Here is a 14,408-nt window from a genome sequence, read left to right on the forward strand (position 1 = left end):
ACACATAATTTATATTTTTTTTTGTTTCCTTGTATTTCTTTTTATTAAAAGAAAAATTTCGAAAGATATAAGAAAGAAATAAAATGTTAAACAGTACAAAAATAAGAGGTGTTGCTAAGAGTATCATAAAGATTTCCGTATGTTTCTTTGTTTCGTCGGAACTGTTTATCCTTGTCTTATTTCATTTTGAACCCCATTCTTAAGACACTCTCGCTTTCCTAGTCTGTGCAAAGCAGGTCGTTGCTTCAACATCTCGTGTCCTTGTCTTGGCCGTAGTCTTCTTCTAGAGGTCTTTTGGTCTCTTCCTCTTTCAGAAAGCACATCCGTACACTGCTGGGGTTGTTGCCGTTGGCATCGGCATCGTCATAGTCATAGTTGTAGTCGCAGTCGTCGTCGTCGTCGTCGACGTCGTAGCCGTAGCTGAGAGAGAAAGATAAAGCGAATAAGAGAGAAGGTGCTTCCCGGGCTACGATGGTGTTGTCATGGTAACCGGCAGCCCATTGCCAATCAACGAGAGGGTTGCACTCGTACGTGCGTTTACCCGCGCCCCTCGGCTAGGTAACCTGCCTGATTTCCCACAAACGCTGGACACTATTGCTCCGTAATAAAAGCACCATTTATACAACTACTTTTACTACCTTGTATTTTCTTCTATCCCATTATTTACGCCCCCAAAAAAACTTGATTCAATATACGTATATATAAATATATTCTCTTATTCACTATCCATAATACTTTGGTATTCATCAAACTCTTCTAGACTAAATGAATAAATTCATGAATTTTTCCACAAGCATCTACTTGCATTGCAAATTGGTATTCTCTTAATGAATCAGTGCTTAGCACTTTAGAGCGTAAAAAAAAAGTATCTGAATAATTTATTTAGGCAACCCCAAATCGAACGAATATATCAGTCTATTTATCTGGATAGACCCTTTTTAAGATAATTAAATATTAAACTCAATATTGTAATTAGTAATATGTTAAGCTAATTATAGATTTTATAAAGTTCCGATGCACAAAATTCGTATGCACAGAGGAAAATTATACAATAGTTAAGCCTAAAATTAACGATGAAGCTTGTCACTACAGATGATGCACTTCCAATTAACTATCACGGGTGTGTAGCAAACCGAATTGCCCTAGTGGAAGCCATATCATCGATGGACCGATATAAATCTGGTTAATGGACTTGTCAAAGTTGTTTCCCTGTAACGTTGCTGCTCTATATCTACCCATGCTTGCATAAAAATTATAAACCAGGTATCGAAATTGTTCATACGTCTCACAGCATCACATCTCATTATTCCCATAATTATTTAAACGTACTGTTCATTAAATTTGACTATACAGCGATAATAATAAAATTTGAATTAAATCTCCGGTAACAATGAAATTTAAATCATAGGTCTTTAGTGCAGATATATATATATATATACATATTCATGCTCATGATCTCAGAGTTTAGATCTCATTGAGGCACACAACTGCTGCTGTTGGTAGTTGTAGTAGTTATACATTGAATTGACCACATTTGCATCCGAATGATGTCCTACCAACTGCTCGACACAGAAGCCGCCTATTAAGGATACCAAATGGACTGAAGGTATGGCTGGGTAGCAAGCTGAGCATACCTTCAACATTGACCAGTTAATTCCCTCATCTATATTTAGATATCTAGGTTATTATCACATTCATTAAGTATCAACAAATATATAGATATCAGAATTAATAAAAGCTTTGTAAATATATATGTATTATGTAACATCAACCATGCATATTTAATAGTATGTAATATAATAGTTAATATATGTGAGGTATATTGTGGAATAAATGTATAAAAGCACGGAAAATGGTGCTTTGAATGGGGAAATCAGCTTTCGTCAAATATCCGGTGGTTTTGTAGCAAATCAATGGAATTAATGATTTAAAGCGCTGCCAGCTGATAGAATGGATTGAGCTGGACTGGGTTGAGCTGCTTGTACAGAATTACACCATTACAAATACGTATGCAAATGTATTATGTATAATGGCCATTGCACTGCACACTATAGTCAGACAACTATTGCTATTGAACTTGCTGATGGATCGCTGTGTTCAGCGGGTCATCGCGGGTCACAAGTCATTACTTATTACGTGAGCATTACTTTGACTAATGGTTAAGCAGCATTGGGATACCGAATTTCAGCGGTCAAACAAGAAATTTTCTCATTTCACCTTGCAGCAAATCCTATTAGAACTCAAGGTACGATTAATTAATTATGCAATTCTGCTAATGCTTTTAGGCCGCTAATGTATAATTTAATATAGCGCTACACAGAAAAAAAAATTTCTTACGACTGTAAAAAAATTTTGTTTTTTAATTTATATATAATGCAAAAAATTTCTTGGGGCGAGTAATCATTGTGTGCGTCAAGAAATCTTATTTTCTGTGTACTATTGTATTACACTGATTTTAAAAGAATTTACTTTTTTTAAAATGATTTTTTGCTTGAAACAACATTTAAAATGTTAAAGTAAATTTATTTTAATTTTTTATACCAAAGCTTAAATTTTGTTCATTAGAGAATTTCCAATTATTTTACTCATCTCAAACAGACAATATGTCCGCGTGTATACGCCAAAGGAATAGCTCTCGGCAAATTTTCTTTCGATTATACTAGATAGCAATTAAATACTGAATACTTAGTTAATTGCAAAAATTAAAATACAATGTAAAGTTTATTACATTGATTTAGATTGTGTATGTGTGTGTTTTACACAAATGTTTTAGTTGGAGAGTTTACAGAATTCATTTTATACTCTTTGTGTTAATTTGTCTTTGGACAAATAGTACTTGTTAACAAATGTTCACGTTACAAGGGTTTCTTTCTCGATAGGACAGTATGAAAGATACACACAAGTCGAGAAGAAGGTTACGACAAAAGACAAAGCGCTCAATATATTATTCATTTGTATCGAGAAATAGAGGACAAAAGGTCTTTGATAATCGAGCGTAAATATAACTTATACATACATATACATTTACATTACTTTGTAAACAGTGTTGCGAAGGTTAAAAAGATTGAATGTGGGTTAGGTAGATGCCAAAGTGACATTGTACAGGATCCACTGTAAACATTGCCTTTTTATGTCTTTACCATTTTATATACAGTCGGATGATTTAGTTTCATCCATTTTTTTTTTTTAGTTTATTTTGTTTGTACTCTGGCGCCATGCCATCACTTTCATTCGTGTGATGGTAAAGACCGTGAAAGTCTGAAGGAAAAAAAAAGTAGACCTGCATAGAAAGGAAAAGGAACCAGATGTCACTACTGACATCGATTACCGGCTTTTGTAATTTTACGGTGAGCCTTTCAAAATATTTCACTCGGATCTATTTTACTTTTTTGCTAGGGCTTTAATTAACCGTAAGTACGGATTAACTTTTCTTGTCAGTTATTGATGGCAATTATTTCATATCGTTAGATCAATCGAATTTAATTATACCTGACTCTTTTTTAAGGCTTTATAAAAAATCGAAGTTGTCGATAAAAAAAATTTACTATGAAAGTGAGAATATGTACTGCTGTTGTGAGTGAAAATAAATAAAATAACAAATGAAACAAAAAATTTCAAAATATCATTTTTTCCTAGTCGTGGCTTTGATCCACGTTTCTGTTTTTGTTTTTATTATTCAGCGCTCCAAATCGAGTACAATATAAAAATAAAAAAAAAAAAATCAACCCCCTAAAGGCAAAAAAAAATTTTAAAAGGCCTTCGTACGGTTGAGTTTTACTTTCAGACTTTTACTAAATAATTAAAAGTCTACACAAAATAATAAAACCCCTGGGATACGGAAACAGTAAAAATTGAGCATCAGCATAACGAAGTATAAAATGAATTTCATTTTTTTTCTCTGTAATTTCACCAACATCTGCTAATCATTTAATATGTATTATTCACCCACTCGACACTTTTATGCCCAAGATAAATAATCGCAATCATAATATACTGACACGTGAATAATTGTCGTATGTGGGTGTTGGGGTTGTCGTATGTTCGGTTACAGAGAGAAAACGCTGTAATAATTTAGCCGCGGACTGATTGCGGCGAGCAACACCAGAATTACTAGACTGGTTGGGATTTATAACTGTTTTTAAATCTGCATATATTTTTTGTGGTACTCAAGGGAAGTATGAAGCCTCACACATGCTGTCATATAATACGAAAATTAGTGTATCCAGTCATCGGTAAAATTTTCGCACTCGTAATATGACACACGATAAATTTATTTTACACCTCTGTGCAAACATTATCCCGCGATATTCATTTTTTATATTTGTCCCCGGATTAATGAAAACAATGCATCCATAATATTAATTACCGTATCCAATTACATATATAATCCCTTAAAATATCGATAGATTGAATTTTACAATTTACGTTATTTAGCAAATGTGGACAATGATACATGTATTTTAATTTGATTATTTATTCGTCCAGATTAAAATACATAATATGTAATTGAAAATATTAATTAGTACTATTAATGTTATAATGAACATTTAGTTGTGGTGTACAAAATATTAATATGAATTGAAGTGGCAAATAATATGTTAGTCACTAAAGTAGTAACGTCCACCGCGGGAAATTGCTCTGAGATAGAGAATGTAAATACTCTGGTTTAATATACAAACACAGTTGATAGCGCGATTTCACATAGTCACATATGGTTTTCTCTATAGTTGAACGAGTATATATTAGTAAAGAGAGCATATTATATACATTCATGTACACATCATGAGTATAAATGCGTGTGTATATGTGCGTGTGTTTTATATATTGTATGTGTATAAGTATATATAGGTGAGGATCTATAGACCATTGCCAGGCCACAGTGGGTTCACGAGGGTTGCTCGTACATCTGGCAGTAACCGGTATTACCGTGCGGCAGCAAATTTAGTGGTACATTATATGCGCGTTTCCTCCCTGTCGAGCGGTTGCCGTTTGTATCTCTCTATGTATGACGTGCGAGCATAAAACGCCTGCGACTATAAATTAGCAAATCTGACGAACGCTTATTTATATATATATATATATATATATATATGCATATGAGTATTTATCTATTTTGTTGCAGTTCATATTGCTCATGTTTATTGGTAACGTCGCTATTAATTTACTAAAAATTAAATGTACACATACTGTAAAAAATCGGTAGTGATTTCATTTAAATTTAAATTTACTCCGTCACTCGGAGTTCTGGAGTTCATGTATACGGAGTCAATAGGGAGTTTATTTTTTCAGCGGAGTCATTTCGGAGTAATCTGGATTTTATTTAAATCCGCATTCACTTCGATCCGGAGTTTCAATTTCAGATAATCTTCCTGGAGTAAATTTTACTCCAAGGAAATTAAGTACACAGTCATCCACTCCGCAATTTTTTTTACAGTGCAATTGTTCTTCTAAAATAAAAAAAAATTTTATTATTTTATATTATTTTAGAATTCTGATATTAAAATAAACTTTCCTTCGGAGTGAATTTCAATAATTGATTAATCATCTGCTTCATACTCACTCCGAATATAATCCGCGAATTTTTTAGTGCGATAACGATACTCTTGTAGTTTTTTATTGACATAGTGTGCATTATAAATTATAATGTGACATGGATTAATGATGCTTTGTCCGAGATTTATATTTAGAGTTTTTTTCATTATTATTTTTTTTTTTATGACAATGTAAACCCGTACCGGTTAAGAGAGTTGGTCGGTTTCCCTTAAGCCGTAGTGCCACGCGTCGGCTGCGTGCCATTCTTGACGTTCCACGCTGGCAATTTTCAAGATCCCTCGTTATGCTAATTTTTATGCAGCCCCAAAATTGCCGGAGACATGTGTGCTCAACAGCCAAAGCTTTATCGCCCAAGATATATTATACTGAGTTCGCAAACTATTCTTTTAAAAGATTACACCCGAATAAACATTTCATTTATTTTTCATGCATTAATTTGAATAATAATTATTATTATTCTGTAAAGGGCATGTGCAAAAGTACATTTGTTACGTAATATCATTAAATTGAAAAGCCAATTAGTGAACCGGGAAATGAAATTTCAACAAACTAAAATCCATATAAGGCTTCTTAATCTCACGTGTTACCGGAAATTGCATTTCTAAGTTTATGATTAGATATTGAGTTTTGACTAATTAATTAAATCATCCAGAGCTCTTCATATTAACTATCAAATATATAAATACATATTTATCTTTGTGAAATTTATACTTCAATTACGAAAGCAAATTTACTTGAACTTTGATCAATCGTTTATTAGATCCCGAACAAACCTCTTTGGTATCTTATCCTCAATTACCATTATTAAACGCTAGGTTACCTAAATAAACCCAAAGTTACATTAAAAAAAAAAAAAAAAATAAAAGAAAATGGATATCATTAAAAATTATGCAAAAGACCGGAGAAAAAATATAATTGAGTTGTTGGTTACAAGGATGTTGAATAAAGAAAAAAGTAGCGATAAAATAATAATAAAAAATAACTAAGCGTTAAGATTAAATATACATAATATATATTGTATATTATCGAGTTAAAATATGTTATGTTAAAAGTATAAACTTTACGGCAATAAAGTCGCCGGGGCGTGGATTACAAGCACCCGGCACGTATGCATCGCCGCGGGCCCATATCGGACCCCACGTCCCGTTTTTATTTTATACATACACACAAACATACATACATATATATATATATATATATATATATAATTTTTTTTTATCATGGCTGGAGACGAGTGTGCGCAGAACACACGGCAGATGGCACAGACTGAGCGCTTGACAGCTGCCGAAAAACCCGCTCCGCGTAATAGAGTCGCAGTCAATTCTCTTTCCCACTCACATCCAATGTTCGTTTACTTGGTACATTATATATGTACACATGCATATATATATGTGTATATTCATCGTTTATGTATGGTCGTTTAGCAGGGTTGTAAAATGAGCCCCCATGCGTCGTTATTATAACCAGAGAAGCTCAAAGGAAACCTGTTGTTGCTGGGTGGTTGTTTTTTTGCTTACGGTCTTGGTGCTAAAGGATCATTCTTGGCACGAGAATATTATTAAATATATTTCATTTAAATTGAGACATGCTCTAGATAATATAGCTTTATGTAATCAACAAATAAATTATACTTAATTAAATTTTATAATTATTTAAAAACAACAATAAAGTTTTATGAAGAAAAAAATTTATAAAATACATCATTTTTTTTCTGATGAATTATTATTTTTATTTTTTAAAAGTTAATAAAGTAAAAAAGTTGTAATTGAGTTCAACGTGAGTGGAGTTTATTTTTCAGGATGAAACCATACGAATGCAAAAGTTGAGTATTAATTTTTAAGTAATTAATTGAAAAATTTTTTTGACACTGGCAACTCGCTTAAACTAAAGAGAGAAAGAGAGAGAGGATGAAAGAGTTGGGAATTACAAATATATTCGTGTATTTTGCTAAATTCTCTCTCGGCTCTCTTACTCAGTTACTTTCTGGTCCGTGATATAGCAGATGTGGAAACGACACAGCTGTCCACCAGTCGTACGACTACTCTGTTATATATATATAAATATACATATATATATATGGATTTCTCGACTTTTCTTACGCCTCTCTGACTTCTGAGACCGATTTTTCAAATGGGAGCTCATGAATTTTTATGAAAATCATATTACAGTTATCTTTTAGGTCTAAACCATAAAATATACTATAACATACACACATAATCCAATATATTTTATTTAAATTCATTTTTCAAAAGTTATTTTAAAGAAGCTTATTTATAAATTTTTGTTCCAAAGTATTAAATATAAACCCAGTAATAATTTTTATTTCATGACATAAAACCGAATTCTTTTCTTGAAACATTTGTCATTTTATCAATTTATTTAAAATAAATATTTGATAATCATAAATAATCATTACGTAAAATTATCATTGGCTTCCTAATTGTCAAATGATTCCCATAAAATATTTTCATCCCCAACAAATACATACTGATTATCGAAAAGTGTATTATTAAAATCAATCCCCATCTCCCGTGCGCACAATGCACTAGACAGTCATCTAGCTGATTATTAACGTCACAGTTGAAGGCATCATTCATTAGTGTCTGATCTATATAATTCCGTCCGTGAATACGTCCAAACTAAGCCACCCTGTGTCCGTAAATTTCATAAATACAACAGCCGATATTTACGATAGAACAAGTACGCATATTTAGATTCTATAGCTTTCAGTTCTGTATGAACGAAGAAGTTTATCAGATTGTCAACATCCACACATGCATACACGCAAATATATAAGCTTATCTACTGGCCACCATTCACTGCATATTGGATTCAGTGAGTAAAAAAAAATTTTGCAAATTGTATAAGCAAAAAATCATATTCTATGACGACGAGCTACACAAGTTATTGTTCACAATACATCCGGGACAATGGCTCGTGCCAAGCAGCTGTTGCTATTTTCTTTCATCGAATTCTCGCCCCTCTCATCACACACATCTCACGCTTACAAAATATACTTTACCCTCGATCATCTATATACATATATATGTATATACATATGAGTATATACATGTATATATGCGTATACAAAATGCGTGTGCCAAAGAAATTGATCAAAAGGGAATCATTCACGGGTATACTATACATGCTCAGTTTGATTTTACTCTACCAACTTGAACCAAATGTTCATTTCACCCCTCTCACATCACATTACATACATACATACATACATATATACGTATATATACTCTTACCGATCGAACATATTAAACACCGCGACCCTGAATCATTGGGCTAGCAACAATGGAACCTACTGAAGCCACGTGGCAACTATGAGAATAATGTGGCAACGGTCACGTGCCCACCAACGCTTTCTCGTCAGGGTGTTTCTCAACTTTCAAAAATAGAAGGGGAGCGTGATTATTTTTTATATGTTTTATTATAATACTTTATTCTATAGAGAATAGATATAAACGACATTTTACCCATGTTAAAATGTTTTAACAACTTTGTTTTTTTCTTGCCCACTCAACATTAATTCAAAACCTCAAGTCTGCATCAAAGCAATTAAAAAATGTATTTTTGGTTAAGAAAATTATTTTTTATACTGATAGCATAATATTTATAATGTTATGTATAAATGAAAATTGTTTATTCATTCAAACGATCTATTTAGCTTAAGTTCACTGCGCTATTGTAATTGTTGCTGTAAATAGATTTTTGCATTTGGTTTAGTAATCCGTTTTTATTTTTTTTTTTTTTGTTAATTTTTTTTTGAATAACTGAGTGTGGGAATAAAATAATCAATGGCAGAGTGTAAATTATCTGGAGCGTTATTTCAAACAAGGCTTAATACAAAGTAACATGAGCGAGAGAGCTTGTGCAATCGTGTTCGAAAATAGAGTCTTAAACCGTGAACAATCGTGTGATTATATCAGAGCACAAAGAGGGAGCTCTGAGCCATATACGTAACAGTAACAGTAGTTGAAAACGCAATAGTATACATGTATGTATGTATGTGTGTATATATATTATCGATGTGTATAGTGGTAAACTTGTGCTTTAATACGAAGCCCTGGAGCCTTGGAGTTTATTCGCACACTCAGCCCCCCCTTTATTCGCACCACGAAACGCTAATAAATTAGGTTTTTATGCATACTAATCGATTTTCTTCATTATGACTAATGAATTCTATTAAAATTGCTTTATTTTATTATCCTTGGAAATAGAGCGATGAATTAAATTACATTTATTCATTTCATGCAACTATCTTTTTTTATTTTATTTTTAATTACCTTTTCATTAGCATTCAAGGAACATTTTTTCATATAATTCGATAAAATTAATTTTGAACCAGTACTTCGTACTCTCTGAAGGGAACTTCTTCGCCATTGTAAGGAATGTAAAGGCTGCCGTGGCTTGGATGTACCTATTAAATAATCAAATTTTTTTATTTATTTAATTAATTATCTACTCTTTAAATATTTACCTTTCCTACGCAAGGAGTTCCATTATGATGAGCGCGACCGATAAATAAAACTTCTCCATTACTAGTTCTGCCGCCCTCAACAGCTCCAGGTGGTACTTGACCATTTCTCGATGGTATCCAGTGAAACTCAGCTGGCATTAAAATCTATAAATATAATTATAATTAATTGTAATTAAACATTGCGACGAAGAAAAGTAGGAGAGATGGGGATGCTAAAATAATAATTTTATGCGAACCTAAATAGCCTCAGTTACTATAGTTACGATAGAGTATTTGAACTTTTATTTATATAAAATTTATACAAACTCCTTTACATCTGGAGCAACTCAATAGCTTTAAACACATGTAAAAAAAATTTATTTAATTAAATGTGATCCTTTATAATCAATTCATCATGAGTAGTTTGCGTAACATTTTACGTTGATAAGATTAACTCGAAAAAAAATTACGGCTGGGTTTTTGATCTATATCTTATGAAAAAAAAAATTCTGCGTTATATACAGTTATATAAAATTAGTCATGCTACGAAACGGTTTTGTAAGTAAAATTGGATTATCTGACATTTTTTTTTTTTTTTTTTTCATTGACTTGTTTAGAAAATTACATTTTAATCTCGACTGATTTAAGAGTTTTTGCTACCGAGACTTTTTTTTTTTTTTAGCTAATTTAATTCCCTTTAAAAATGAGTTACACCCAATTTGGCTAGACTTTTTTTTACAAGAGACTTAAATTAATAAATCGAGCGCAATTTTTTTATTCGTTTCAGGTTTAGTGAAAATATAAAAAAATCAACACTATCATAAAATTGATATTCAATGCCACTTATTTAATGAAATTTTTTTCGTGTACTATGAGCTCGAGTATATTTACATATTGTCATAAAGATATATCTTTATCACTGAAACAAAATGAGTTTCTGCATCAACAACTACTAAATCAACCTTATCAAAAATTAGACAAAAAATTAATGCTTCGATAGCTACTGAAGCATTCGAAAAAAATAATCTCTATTGATTTAAATAAAAAAAAAATTCTAATTAATGATTCATAATTTTAACTTAAATTGAATTTAAAAAAACAAACTAATAAACAAGAACAAGAATCTCCCTGAGTTTGAAAAAAATACAAACTTCGAAGTCATGTTTCATGTGTTCAGCGCCACCATGAGCAATATAAGCAACCCCATGTTCAGGCTTAGCTTTAGCCGGTAACAAATCGCCATGATGATGTGCACGACCAACAACAAGATGAGCGCCATCCAAGTCACGACCAATAGTAATCATCCCAGGAGCCCAATACCTTGCTCCAGAATATCTCACCCACTTGTATCCTGCGGTACAGAAATAGAGTAAGAGTAAGAGTGAGAATGGGAGTGAGTAAGAGAATAGGGAAACCACCATTGATTCACTCTGGTATTGTGGTGTACTTCAGGGATTCACAGACGTGGGCACGATTGTGGAAACAATTGTGGTGTATGATACCGTGCAACAGATTTGTTCGCTGATTACACCCCCTTGGTGGCGGTGATGGTGGGTTTTGCGCTTGATAGAATTCAGTTTACTCCTCTCTATGTCTATCAAGTACATTGCGCTATCCAATATTCACTAAAAGTTCTATTTCACTGGTCATTTACTTGTCATTGTCGGGCTATCCATTACAGTGCTATGTAAATCTCATACATTTAATTATACATGTAATTATAATTTATCTCATTGGACGCGCGCACGTCATCATCTACACGCATTTAATAATTATTATTTTCATGATAAATTTATTTATTATGGATTTATTTCCGTTATTTCTAAAGACAATTGGATAATTAAATGTCAACTGATATCAAACAATAAAATAAACTTTGTATAGAATATAATATTCGATAAAATTTTCAGTTTAATAATTATTCATGTACTGTAAAAGGTTATCGGGTAAATTGTGGGTTCAATTTACTTCGCCAAGAATACAATATAATTTTATTTTACTTTTTTATTTACGGTTTACTGTACCATGATAAAAAGTCAATGAATGATATGAATCAATTGGTGTTCGTTAAACGTTAATTAAAAAAAAAATTGAATGCAATTTAAACTTTGAATTTTTTTTTCGGGTATCAGAATTAAACTGCTATCAATTGATATAGAGGAAGGACGGACGGGATAAAAAATCGAACTCCAAAAAAATTTTTGGTTGCCAATATTTTTTTCAACTGTCATTTATGACTCTTATCATAATTTTTGTACAATTTTGAGTGTCCCAAAATTTGAACAGCGAAAAATTCCCAACAAATTTTATTATGGGTGCATGCTATCACCGAACTATACGAAAACTGATACAAAATTTACTATGGGACACTTTTAATTTTTGTATCAGTTTTCTTGTAGTCCGGTGATAGTATGCACCCATAGTAAAATTTGTTGGTAATTTTTCACAGTGTGGAAATTTGGCTTAATTACTTGAAATGGAAGTCAAAATAAGAAAACTAATCATATTCAAATCCACAAAAATCCATTATATCCTTAATTACTCGTTTTGCCCGTCCTTTTTCTATTTTGATAATCAGCGAGACATGAATGTAATAAAAAATTTAAGTTTTTGATAGCTAGGTTTAGCGCAATCCCTGTCGATTTGTGTTTGAATTCACGAGAGAACCAAGTTTTGCTAAAAGAGATTATAATTGGAACGGTTTAATAGTTTAACGAGAGTTTCGCAAGTACAGTTTAAGTTGTTTTCAAAATAAGAATTCAAACTTAGGTCGTGCTGCATATGCTGCTCTGCATCTATACGTATTATATCTATATATTTATACGCAATATACTATGAATAAAAAATATATATATGGATATAAAAATGAGAGTGCAATGTACTTGAACACAAGGCGCATGTGGCTGTAAGCGCAACAAAATTGCTATGGTATATATATTTCTGGCAGTGGAATATGACGTCGTTTATCGTTTTCCGATATCCGTTACTCGTTTTCATCGATAAGCCTCTTATCTCACTCTTAACGCATTTCTCTTCTGTCTGTAAGTCGGATTGTACTTTTTGGATTATTGCTATATGTTTATTTAAAAAACAAACCTTTATTGTGTTTACTCAATAACTTGTAATACTTTATTTCTCATATTTATTCTGGATTTATTATATTTATATTGTTATTTGAATAAATTTTTTTTATATTACTGCAAGTTTAATCAATTTATTAAGTGCTGAGATAATGAGAAATGATTATATATATATATATATATATATATATATATATATATACCAATGACATTGACAATTGCGATAAGCTACAAGTATATAAGTTAACAAGAAAAAAAAAATAAATTGATAATAATTATAATTGGGATTCGCTACTTCAATAGATTTTTCAAGAAAAAACTCAACGATACTCGTTAGCAGTTCAAATTTTATTTTTTTCTGTAGTCTATAATTGATATCAACTTCTCTAAACTCTTGAAACTTGATTATAATTTATATAATTATTTTATTACAAGAGTTTTTATTATATTGCAATAAATGCAATTAATTTTATAACTTTTTCTTTGTTATCTAGATTGTCATACTTTATTTAATATGACAATAGATAATGGGATGAAAGTGCAATATAATCAATTATTAATTAACAGGAGTAGACATTTCGCGAAGATTATTATGATGCTGAAAGACAAGTTTGTTTAATCTGGGATTTATGTCCTGAATAATAAATTCATATTCTATACTACGATTTAACTATTATGAATAGTGACGGATAGAAAATATTTAATATGTTATTTTTAGGAAATAAATAAGTTAATTAAATAATTAACTAACCTGGCATTTTGTGCAGAAAGAGAACTTGAGTTGATGTTAATCGTCTGAAGATTGTCAGTTCGAGTGACTAGATATATGTATAATATAAAACGCCCACGGTGACGTAATCTCAGTAAAAATGAACGAGAACTCCCCGTTTTAAACTAGGCGCTATCTAGCGAAATTGAAGCAGTTCTAGGCATTGCGCGCCACCTACAACTAAAAGATTAACTTTGCATACGTCTATGTTCTGTCTACGCTAATGGATATTCACGTTTACATAATACACTGAATAACCTCAAATCCGTTATTAAACATCACTAATTTCAGATTTTCCCGTAAAAAATGAAAAAAGTTCGGTAAAAAAGAATAGCTGTCACTTGAAATTAAATATACTTAAAAGATTCTATTGCTTTTATGATGAATCGCTAATTTTATAATAAGGAGCAATTCGTTGAATTAAAATTTTGTAATTTAATTGTATTCATTTATTTAAGAAATTTATATAAATTTTTTAAGTTAATAATTATTGATTTATTCAATTTATTCTAGTCTCTAGCATATAATTATGCTAATT

The 14,408-nt window shown here is 31.4% G+C and overlaps 1 protein-coding gene across 1 annotated transcript; it reads right to left on the reverse strand.

Annotated features, from left to right (window-relative positions):
• Positions 1-9,848: 9,848 nt before the first annotated feature.
• LOC103580138 (natterin-3) lies at positions 9,849-14,195 on the reverse strand. The gene is made up of 4 exons (XM_053737560.1): positions 13,853-14,195; positions 11,173-11,372; positions 10,043-10,186; positions 9,849-9,982 (listed from the first exon to the last, which is right to left on the reverse strand). The coding sequence occupies exons 1-4, from the start codon at positions 13,857-13,859 to the stop codon at positions 9,896-9,898; spliced, it is 438 nt and encodes a 145-aa protein (XP_053593535.1). The 5' UTR covers positions 13,860-14,195; the 3' UTR covers positions 9,849-9,895.
• Positions 14,196-14,408: the final 213 nt, after the last annotated feature.

The sequence above is a fragment of the Microplitis demolitor genome, chromosome 1 (genome assembly GCF_026212275.2).
Source record: "Microplitis demolitor isolate Queensland-Clemson2020A chromosome 1, iyMicDemo2.1a, whole genome shotgun sequence".
NCBI lineage: Eukaryota > Metazoa > Arthropoda > Insecta > Hymenoptera > Braconidae > Microplitis > Microplitis demolitor.

Excerpts from the sequence above, each read along its gene's own strand:
- LOC103580138 (XM_053737560.1), bottom strand. Across the intron at positions 10,187-11,172 it reads ACATGAAACATGACTTCGAA|ATTTTAATGCCAGCTGAGTT; the intron begins GTTTGTATTTTT and ends TTATATTTATAG. Across the intron at positions 9,983-10,042 it reads GAACTCCTTGCGTAGGAAAG|GTACATCCAAGCCACGGCAG; the intron begins GTAAATATTTAA and ends ATTATTTAATAG.